We start from the raw sequence: 11,602 nt of genomic DNA, 5'->3' as shown, positions 1-11,602 counted from the left end.
GCTACCACTGTGCCATCATGATTTGGAGATGCCGGTGTTGGACTGGGGTGTACAGAGTTAAAAATCACACAACACCAGGTTATAGTCTAACAGGTTAATGATGGGGCAGTGCTCTGAAGGCTAGTGCTTCCAATTAAACCTGCTGGACCATAACCTGGTGTTGTGTGACACTGGGCCATCAGATGGCTGCAGACCCTTCGGGAATTTCCGTCAACTCGCCTCCAGCCGATTCGGATTTTTCCGTAGCACACGTGTGGGGGCGGGGCCAGCGCCCGCATCCCCCAAACCCGTCCCGCCCATCCAGGACGATCACGTGTAGCACAAAGTGGGGCTGTGATTGGCTAGAACCCGCCCACACGGGTATGGTGTGAGATTGGTTAACGGTCCGCCTCGTAGACGGCCACGTGTTACGAGAGCGGGGTCTACAATTGGCTAAGAGCCTGGCACGTACGGAAGCGGGTCAGGTGGTACCCGAAGGCCGGCTGCGATTGGACGGCACGTAGTACAAATGAACGGTATGTGATTGGCGGACCGCTGCGTCCCTGACGTTTGTTGTTGGCCCCGCCCCTCCAATGAACTGTGATTGGACGAGAGCCGGGAAAGGGCGTGCGGATTGTCCAACTGTTAACGCGGGGCGGTCAGGTGGTACCAGGAGGCGCGCCGCGATTGGCTGAGAGCTGGGCCCATTCGCTGTTGCCGGGAGCTGACGTGTCTCTCGGGCGTCGAGCGGACTTTCGTCCGAGTGAGAGAGTCCCGTCACCCGGCCCAGGCCCAGCGTCCCGCAGCACCGATAGAGAAAGAGCCGCTAACATGGGCAGTGAGTACCTCGCGGGTGGAGGATAAAACATGTCGCTTAGGCCTCAGCCGAAGCCTGGGCCTCTCGTGTTTTTTTTGTTCAAACCCGGGGATTCAGCGTCCCTTTCCACCCCCGGGGGGCCTGGAGCCGAGAGAAGCCCTTGTGGAGGGTTGTTGCCGCCTAATTAGATGTTCATTGGGAGGACTGCCCTGATTTAACCGAAGTGGGGACTGAAGGCCTCTCCCCTGACGGGAGTAGGGGGGTTAATCGGATTTAATTTAATGAAACAGCCGGCCTTCCAGTTAATGACCTCCTCTTCCTCCCCCCTACTCCCCTCCAGTCTGGCCGCCTGTCTTCCCCCAGGAGCTTGGGGCCTTGGTGGGTGGGGGTTAGTTTAAATGCCACGTCGTCCTTTATTTCGCTGTCAGATGCATCATCATCAGCATCAGACTTCATTCAACTTTAATCCCCCCCCCCCCCCCCCATTAACAGGCCACTTTAACAAGTTCTTGCAAATTAATTTGATTTCTTTACCTGAGCTCTTCTCTCTCCCACCAGTAAATGAATCTTTTATGACTTGATGCCAAATTGTCAGTAATGTTGTCACTGGTGTTTGGAGTATGAATGTGTTAAGTTTGCAATATGTATGGTTCCCCCCCCCGCACTTTCCCTTGTGATGGGTAGCCTTCAGCCCTGGCTTGACCTTCTGGATGTGTTCAGTGACAAGTTTCCATGGTACCTTTCATTACTTTTGGGTATCTTAAAGGTAAATGGCTGGGAGAATTCTTCTGAAGGATTGGCAGTGTTGTGCAAGCTGCCACCAACAATGTCATAATGATTTTGGAGCTGTTGCTTGGTGTCCAATGTTCCCCTTAGAGCACCTGAGAGAACTCCTATGATTTTCTTGGAATAGTAACTGGAATTTTTTGTCAAGCGCTGACACAGCATTGGGGTGCAGATGAATAGGATCTAGTTCCATACTTAAGTCAGAGCCACAAAAATCACCTGTTTGCTTCCCTTCCAGTTCTATCTCCCTTGTGTGACGTTGTTTGAGGGATAAATATTTGCCAAGGAACCAGAGACCCTGCTCTGATTTAAAATAGTGTCATGAAATCGCAGTCTCTGCTCTTGATTCGATTGCACAGAATTGAAAATCAGTTACTTTATCTGGTAGCAGTATTTTCAGGCAATTACCTGGCCTATGAATTCCTGAAGAAGGGCTTATGCCCGAAACGTCGATTCTCCTGTTCCTTGGGTGCTGCCTGACCTGTGCTTTTCCAGCAACACATTTTCAGCTCTGATCTCCAGCATCTGCAGTCCTCACTTTCTCCTTGCCTTAGACATGGTGGTTAACCATGTTGTTGTTTGTTAGTTCCTGAAAAGGCTACATATGGATATACCTGTATTCTGGATGGAAGATCTCTGTGGATCTTTCGCTTCATGTATGTGAATTTAAGTTCAAATACAAAACATTGTATATCTATCTCTGGTCCTCCTTAGACCATTGAATCTAATCCAGGAAATTGCATTGATATTGATTTCTATGATCGTAAATGAATATCTCTTATCTTGTGATCTCCATCTCAGCCAGAAACAAGTTTGTTTGTCTCTTGAAGCCAAATCAGGCTGCTTGAAAGACATGGGAGGGGTTTAGATTAGAGTGGTGCTGGAAAAGCACAGCATGTCCGGCAGCATCCGAGGAGCAGGAAAATCGATGTTTCGGGCAAAAGGCCTTCATCCTATTCCAAATGAAGGGCTTTTGTCCGAAACATCGATTTTCCTGCTCCTTGGGTGCTGCCTGACCTGCTGTGCTTTTCTAGCACCACTCTGATCTAAGCTCTGGTTTCCAGCTTCTGCAGTCCTCACTTTTGCCTGCTTGAAAAACATGTTAATGATTAGATTAGATTACTTAGTGTGGAAACAGGCCATTCTGCCCAACCAGTCTCTCCGGAGAGCAACCCACCCAGACCATTTCCCCTACATTTACCCCTTCACCTAACACTACGGGCAACTTAGCATGGCCAATTCACCTAACTGCACATCTTTTTGGACTGTGGGAGGAAACTGGAGCACCCGGAGGAAACCCACGCAGACATTGAGAGAATGTTCAAACTCCACACACAGTTGCCTGAGGCGGGAATTGAACGTGGGTCTCTGGCGCTGTGAGGCTGCAGTGCTAATCTTTTCAAGAAACAGCTAATATCCAATTTGAGTTTTTGTATGATCAAGATGTGTAGCCCCAATTTCACTTTTTAACCTATTTGAATTTAAATGCTTAACCTGCATGTGTATAATCTAACCCTTCTGTCATTTATCAAAATCTCATTTGTCACGTTTACGCTTTTCTGAAAAACATAGATCAACTGGGGTTTGCAGCCTCTGTTTTACAAGGTGATTGTGCTGTGGTGATCAACCTTGTTAAGCATGGCCTCATGTGGCTCAGGAGTTCTAGCCTGGCAGTCTCTGCCCATTTGCTGCCAAGGGATACAGGCTGAGAACAGGCAGAATTAGCTGGTCTCTTTCCCAGGATCTGGCTGGGCTTTTCTTTTCTGTTTTGTCTCTCCCAGAGCATGACCAGATTGCCTTCAGATATTAGGGCCCTTGGTGATGATCTCCTAACTGGCTGTGTCTGTGATCTTTATATTGCGCTTCCAGGTGTCCTTTAAAGTGATGGTATGGGTGCACAGGAGATCACAACCCAGCTTGCCAATTCACTATTTGGGAGGTTTGAATATGGAGTCATCATCCACTAGATGTGTGGTTGTTGGCTTAGCAATGAGTATGTGCTGATGGAATTGGTATGCATTAGCATCGTTAACTTGTTGTGACTGTACCCTATCTAGGAAATGTCCGAGACAGCAAAGGTGGAAACTATACAACCTTTTCCCCTGTCTGGTGTGTGCAACCCATGTTTTACCACTGAAGCTGCAAGCTTTGTGGATTTGTAATTTGTTATTCTGTCAGGTTGCTCTGGTTCCACACACTTACTCAACTTGGACATAACACACATCTCAAAAGTTGCAGCTGCTGATATCACCATCAAGGAGGAGATTGCTAGTGATTGTGGAGATTAGCCAAGCCTCTTTCAAGGTTCTATTGGATTGAATTGAGTTGATAGTTTTCTCCCATTATTCTTTCCTGAAATCTCTGAAACTGAACTTTACAGTAGTATATATTTATCGAACAGTGAATATTTGAGTCATAATCCATATGGTTTTAATCCCCTTTCTGCTATGTTGTCAAACTCGCTACTATTGAAGAGGGTATCAGCGGAAGAGCTGCAATTTGTCTTGCCGTAGTTGAAGAATAGTTAATTTCTCATGATTTATTCTCTCAAATATTTGGTATCTCTTGGATGAAAGCCCATGACCATCGATTGAAAGCAGACACCAGGTTTTAATATGTTGCTCCTGTTCTTGAGTAGGCATATGCTGAAGAATATTCCACAGATAGGTGTAAGAGAAGAATTGTGTCCTAGCAGGGAACCAGTTTCTTCAGGCAGTTACTTGGGTTTAAAAAATGCCTACCAACTTTTAATCCAATGAAGAATTTCTTACTACAGAGACCAAGCTAGATCTAGCGATTATTTGATGTTGCATTTTGGTTTTGATTGTGTGTGTGTGTGTGTGTGTGTGGGTTTTTTTTTGTAACTTGTAAACAATTATCCTTGGTTTGCTTTTCAGTAAAATTCCTTGAAGTTATCAAACCGTTCTGTGCAGTCTTGCCAGAAATCCAAAAGCCAGAAAGAAAGGTAAATTCATCAAACACTTTCTTCATCTGAAATTTTTTTCATTTATAAAAACTACGTTGCAGAAAAATGGCTAATTTGTCTTCGGTGAACATGTGAATCAACTTACTTCATCCCAAATTTCTTTGCAGCCAGTTAAATAACTTGGAAGTGCTGTTGATGTTAGATCTGTTACACTGGCTGTAATTAAGCTCCCGCAAACAGGAAAATGATGAGACTATATATCTGATTTTGTTCAGACAGCTGAGATCATTTACAACCACCTGAAATGATTAAAGTATAACTTATTGTCAAAGGTGCCCGCAACATTGCTGCACAGGGTCCTGAGTGCTGCATTGCAGTATTGCTTGGATGAGATGCTCAGTTTCTGGAACTCAAACCTGAAGTTGAGTCACAGCCATGATACCACCTGAGACAAGGTGATGCAATCTCCCCATTGCTTTGCTAAGTTTTCAGAGTTATTTCCGTTAGCAAAGTGAAGTAAGCTGATATGCTATTTTGCATTTTTGATTTTTAAAAAAATATCGTCATACAGCACGGAAACAAACCCTTCAGTCCAACTTGTCCATGCTGACCAAGCTTCCCAAACTAAACTAGTCCCATTTGCCTGCATCTGGTCCATATTTTTTCTATCCATATGCCTGCCCAAGTGTATTTTAAATATTGTAAATCTGCATCTACCACTTTGAACAAAAGGGGCAGGACTTGTACCGTTAATGGTAGGGCACAGGTAGTGTTCTCAAACAGAGACCTAGGGTTTAAGTACATATTTCTTTGAAATTAGTGTGGCAGGTAGACAGGGTGATGAAGGTGTTTAGCACACTTAGCATCTTTGCTCAGGCATTTGAATGTGGGAGTTGGGATGCCGTGTTGCAGTTGTACAGGGTGTTGGTGAGGCCACTTTTGGAGTACTATGTACAGTTCTGGTTGCCCTGCTATCGTAAGGATGTAGTTAAATTGGTAAGAGTGCAGAAAAGATTTACCAGGATATGAGGGTTTGAGTTATAAGCAGAGGCTGGGAATATTTTCACTGGAGTGTAGGAGGTTAACAAAAATCTGTGGGGTCTAGTTAAGGTGAATAGCAAAGGTCTTTTCCCCAAGAGAACTCAAAACTAGAGGGCATAATTTTCTCAGGTATGTGGAATAAACTGCCAGAGAAAGTGGTAGATGCAGATGCACCTACAACATTTTAAAAAACATTTGGACAGGTACATGAAGGGGAAGGTTGAGAGAAATGAATCGAGCAGCAAGTGAGGCTAGTTTGGTTTGGGAAACGTGGTTGGCATGGGCAAGTTAGACTGAAGGGTCAGTTTCCGTGCTGTCTGACTCTATGCTGGATGTTCACCATTAATCCAGTAATATTGAAGGCAAATGACTAAATTCTACCAAATTTGTGCAGGAATTAAACCATGGACCCTTGGCTCATGTGACAGTACTTGAAAGCACCTAACATTGTAAAGCTACAAAATCTGTCTCTTTCTCAGTTAAGTTTCTGGTCTGCTCAGTGCATTCAGTTTAAAACTTTAGCTCTCATTGGCCAGGTTCAAGTTTGTTTATTCTAACCCATGCCGCTGGGAGTACAATGTATATTTCCTGTCTCCAGGTATAAACAAGGGATTAAAACAGCGCAGGTGTGGTTGGCTGACTCCTCCATGTGTTTTTAAATGTCTCCTAATCTGTTTTGGGAGTACACTTACCTGTAACTATTAATACTTACAAGTTGTATTTAAAATTCTCAAATTATGCTAATCTCTTTTTTGCTTTAAAATTTCCAGTAGATAGAATTAGTCATAGAAACAGTGTATGTGCCAACTCTCAAAAAACAAACTATTAATCCCACTTACCTGCACTTGATCCGTGTCATGCAAAGTCGAGGAAGCTGACACTGTGGATATGGAAAATCAGAGGTAAAGTCAAAAGCCATGTCCTCAGTGCTGCATTGCAGTTAGAAGTTGGTTACAGCTGGATACACTATGATCTTAACCATGGTGGTTTTTCATGGTAAAGAAGTATTACAATGTGTAACTTCATTTGGAACAAAGCTGAGTTTTACAGGTTTGAAGTAGTGTTTGCATTCTGTGGTATGACAATTAAATAACAGGTACTAGCAGGGCTCTTAATTGCCAATAATCCAGAGGGGACACTGCAGACTTCCCCAAAACGTCTATTTAGTTGCCTATCAAAACAGATATTCTACTTGTGTAAGGCCAACATTCATTGCCTATTCCTTAGAACCACTGTCTTAAATGTAACAGAATACATTTCTGGGCCTTTTTTTTTTGAGGGTCCAACGACTGCAACAGATCAGGAAAGCGGCTCATCTTGCAGAATTGGTAATGAGCAATCAACGTTAACCAAACCACTTTATGCCCATATCCCATGAACATGTAGAAATAAAATCCCTGAGCTGCAGTAATGGGATTTGTGCTCATGTCCCCAGGTTTTTACTCCATTAATATGACTGATCTTTTGCGCCCAGGCAATAAATCCATCATCTTGACCAAATTGAAGGGGGAGCTTCTTGTTAGTTTGATGACAATATAAATTTCTGTTACTTATTTTGAAAAGCACAAATGAAAAATGGTTGGATGAAAGAAGTAGCACGGTGGCTTAGTGGTTAGCACTGCTGCCTCACAGCACCAGGGACCCAGGTTCAATTCCCACCTCCGGCAACTGTCTGTGGAGTTTGCACATTTTCCCCGTGTCTGCGTGTTCTGGTTTCCTCCCACAGTCCAAAGATATGCAGATTAGGTGAATTAGCCATTCTAAGTTGCCCGTAGCGTTAGGTGGATTAGTCAGTGGGAAGTGGGTCTGGGTGGGTTGCTCTTCGGAGGGTTGGTGTGGACTTGTTGGGCCAAAGGGCCTGTTTCCACACTCTAGGGAATCTAATCATCTAATAAATTCTAGTGTGCAAGACACTTTATAAAACAAAAGGATTAGAAGTATCCAAATATTTGGGATGTTGATTATTTGGAACTGTAAAATTTAGCATTGGATACTAAATTAGATTGATCATATAGTCTGGATATTCTGATCTAACGTATTTAGAATTCTCCTAATTACTTCACTCACTAACTGGGTAGATTATTTCAAAGTCTATGACCTTGTAAAGGTTTTTCCCAGTTCTCTTCCTTAAGGTTACTTTTATTTTTCAGTAGATTAAATTTGGCTTGTTTTGTGGCCTGACTTGCCCTGAAATATAATTTTGGGTTTACCTTGCGTGTACCATTCAATATTGATGATGGCTGTGTATATTGCAAGTCCTGTTTTAATGCTGTCTGCTTGCAGCTCCCATCCTTTGGCATCGGCAAATGCCCTGATTGAAACTTCTAGGGCAGATTTTGTTCGATGGGGAGAGAAGCTATAAGCCTGTTCCATACAAATGTTTGTAAAAGTGTGAAAAGGTTTTACATTGAAAAAGATGCAGCTCAATCAACAATTCCAAGAGCCGTTTCTGAAATTAATTACCATCACAGTTTAAAGATGAAGGGGTGGTAGGCCACTTAGCTCCGGGATGAGATATTTCTTCACCCAGAGATGGTGAGCCTAAGGAATCCTCTACCACAGTGGTTCAGGCCAAACATTTAATATTTTTCAAGGAGAGAGATGTAGCTTTTGGTGTAAAGGGGTTCAGAGTTTGGGAAGTGTTTTAAAAAATTCTCAAGGTCAGGTTCGTAGGAGAGTAGTCTGACACAGAACAAACGACCAAGAGGCGAGTCTGCTAGAATATGAGCATTTTATTCCCCGCAGCGTCGCCACAACCAGGTCTCATACTTCCTCCGGGTCTGGCTTATACTCACTCTACATGTTACCGGAACTGGGAGTCGTCAGTTCTCGTAGAGCGGTTGCCAACAACCCACGCTCGGCGGTTAAACGTAACCCCGGAGCAGACTCGCCGAACTGGAGACTTTTCCAGCTGATATACTCTTTTCCAGATATAAACATTCATGTGAACAGCAGAGCAAGGCTAAAAAACACATTCCATTCTGGTTACATACAGATAAGAAGATTCACACGGGGGGGTGTGTAATAAGATTCACACGGGACTAAGCAACACCTCCATTCCGGTTAGATTCACACATGTATTGGGACATAATTTTAACCCTTTCACCACATTCCACTGCTTGGCCCAATACATGTGTTACATTATGATTCACACATGTATTGGGACATAATTTTACACCACAGGAAGAAAGCAGGAACATGGTAATATTTGGATGATTAGCCACGATCATATTGAATGGCAGAGCAGGCTTGAAGGACCGAGTAATCTATTCCTGTTAAGTTTCCATGTTTCTGCTAACCAGGCATATTAAAAGATATTAAAGTTTGGTGATGGAGTAAAGGTGCATGCTAAGCAGCTGATATACTTCAATGATAAAAGGGCTGAATAAGCTCTTCATCTTACTGTTAAACCCACAAAATTTTACTATGTTCTAATTTTTTGTTTTTCTAGATTCAATTTAGAGAGAAAGTACTATGGACAGCAATTACACTCTTCATCTTCTTAGTCTGTTGCCAGGTCTGTTCAAGTTACTTGTTCACTTTTGACACCATTGAGCATTTTGTTTGGAAATCTAAGTTTTCATTTCAAGATGGTTTGCTAAACTTGGTCAATTTTTAAAGCTGTATGATTATTAAATAAAAATGTTAAGTGGGAATCTGTGAAGAGGAGAAATTAGCCCTCTTGTTCAGGGATGGAGTATAGCTGAATGTTAAAAATATTTTTAATTGGATTTCCTAATACTTGCTTTGAGTGTACAGAAGAACCTTGATTATCTGTAGGACACGGACGGGGAGTATTTTGTTCGGTTGATCGAATTCTGGATAATCTAATTCCCGATAATATAGTTTAGCCATGCATCGGGACCTTGCGATCTTGCTGGATAATAGAGGTTCCTCTGTAAATATAATTTCACTGTAAACCTGCTGCAGGAAACCTGGGATTACTTATTTAATATTTTGTTTTTAAACTCTTCAGATTCCTTTATTTGGTATCATGTCCTCAGACTCCGCAGATCCTTTCTACTGGATGAGAGTTATTTTGGCTTCAAATAGAGGTAATGGAAGTTTATTTTAGGAATTATCGTAACATTGACCATTAGGGTAGAGGAGTGGCACTTGCGAATTACCTCCACTTTGTCTCTACTGGTAGATGAGGTATTGTGTCCGTGAATGTTCGTTCCTTACAGTTGAGTCAAAATGTGGCACTGGAAAAGCAGCAGGTCAGGCAGCATCAGAAGAGCAGAAGATGCAACATTTTGGGCATAAGCCCTTCATTAGGGCCACATCATTAAATTGGAACTCAATGATATTCTCCCTTCTCTCTGTAAAGGGGAAAGGAAGGAGATTAGCTAATGTGACAGCACCAGTCTCTGTAGCTCTAGTATTGTTCACTGAGGACTATCAGTCCTCTAGGTTTCTCTCACCTGCACATAAATATCTGGTACCCAAGTTTGTATTTCCTTTGAGTGGCAGGTTTGAAATCCAGTACTAATACTGTGCGTATGGGATACTTCCTTAATCATGTTCTGGTGCCATAAATTGAATTATTCCTGAGTTGTTCTTGAGCGGACAGTTGCTTGAGGTTCCAGCGCATTCCGAACATCTCGTTAAATCACTGAAACAGGAGGATTGTCTTCTGAATAATGTTGCTTAAATGTGTATGCTTGATGGAGGTTGGATTCATAATTATAGTGCATACGCAACAGAGAAACGTACCAATTGTCTTGACTATCCTGTGCCTTTGCTTATGCTCCATTTCAGCCTACTCCTAACTTGTATCCAAATTTCATTTTTTTTTCCTCTTAACTGCATCTGTACTATTCACATCATCTACCTGCTGTGGTAGTAAATGCCATGTTCTTCCCAATGTAAAGAAGATTCTCTGAATTCCCTATTGGATCTCTTACTGGTGATCTTGTATCAGCCTCTAGTCGTGCTATTTCCTACAGAGAACGTTCTGTCTGTATTAAAAATTTTAAATAAAGACCTGTCTATTAGGTCAATAGAGATGGTCAAGAAAGATTTTTCCTTTTGAAATCCATGCTTTTCCTTTCTAAATTATCCTTTCTCTGGTTTAGAGGGTTTCCATTAATTTTCCCACCTCTAATTCCCTGGGTATGGTCTGTCCTCCAATATGAGAACTACAGGAACTGTCTACCAGTTATCTGGCACTAATGCTTTTTCCAACAAATTATTGCATCTGTCCTAATTCCTCTGCTATCTCTTCACGAGATTCATTTTAAGATGCGCGTGTTGTCTCTCTGAGTCATGAATTTTATCCAGAGTTACAAATAAGGTTATCCATTTAGGACAGATGAGAATTATTTTTGTCGGCTGGTTGACACCCTGAAAAGTGGAAACAGCATTTTTGGACATTCCTTTTAAAGCCGAGGTGGATCCTTGATAAGCAAGGGGGTTATTGGGGCTAAGGGGAAGTATGGAGAAATCAGGCCAGCCATGATCCCATTGATTATTGAGGCAAGTTTGAGGGAATGAATGGCCTACTCCGTTCGATTGTTTGCGCGTTCATTAACACTCCTTTTCTATTTTAAATGTCCTTCTACTGGTGACCATCTCATCGTTCAGTGTTTACCAATTATATTTTCGTCCAATACTAAGGCAAACAGTTGTTACCATCTCTGCAACTACTCATTATCTGTGGTTTTATCCATTCCAAGCCTTAAACGTCCTAGTCTAGTTACAATCTTTATTTCTTACTTGTAAAATATTTCCCTTTTATGACCCTTGATAAAGTTTATTGCATAGTGCCCCTTTGACTTTTCTGATTTAACTCGTTCGCTCATTTCTCATCATTCGCTCCTCTGTGTACCTTGCTTTTGATTCCTTAACGCTCAAGTTTCTTTTATTTTTATGTTCGGCCATATAGTCTCACTTGTTTAGTTTGTCCTTTTGTATCTGTTTCTTTAACAGACAAGCTAGTTTACATTGTAACTTTGGTAAACATTTTTTTGTGCACTTTTTAAAATTCCATTTGTTTCCTCCGTGATGAACAATGCAACTAGCTGTCTGCCACGTCTCAAACTACTGTCCTC

General features: G+C 42.3%; 1 protein-coding gene across 1 annotated transcript; it reads left to right on the top strand.

Annotated features, from left to right (window-relative positions):
* Positions 1–538: 538 nt before the first annotated feature.
* Positions 539–11,602, top strand: LOC122558806 (protein transport protein Sec61 subunit alpha-like). The gene is made up of 4 exons (XM_043707586.1): positions 539–817; positions 4,480–4,547; positions 9,001–9,066; positions 9,526–11,602. Exons 1-4 carry the CDS (start codon positions 811–813, stop codon positions 9,622–9,624), a joined length of 240 nt encoding a protein of 79 aa, XP_043563521.1. The 5' UTR covers positions 539–810; the 3' UTR covers positions 9,625–11,602.

The sequence above is a fragment of the Chiloscyllium plagiosum genome, chromosome 18, assembly GCF_004010195.1.
Source record: "Chiloscyllium plagiosum isolate BGI_BamShark_2017 chromosome 18, ASM401019v2, whole genome shotgun sequence".
Taxonomy (NCBI): Eukaryota; Metazoa; Chordata; class Chondrichthyes; order Orectolobiformes; family Hemiscylliidae; genus Chiloscyllium; species Chiloscyllium plagiosum.
This window is presented reverse-complemented; position numbering and strand designations above follow the sequence as displayed.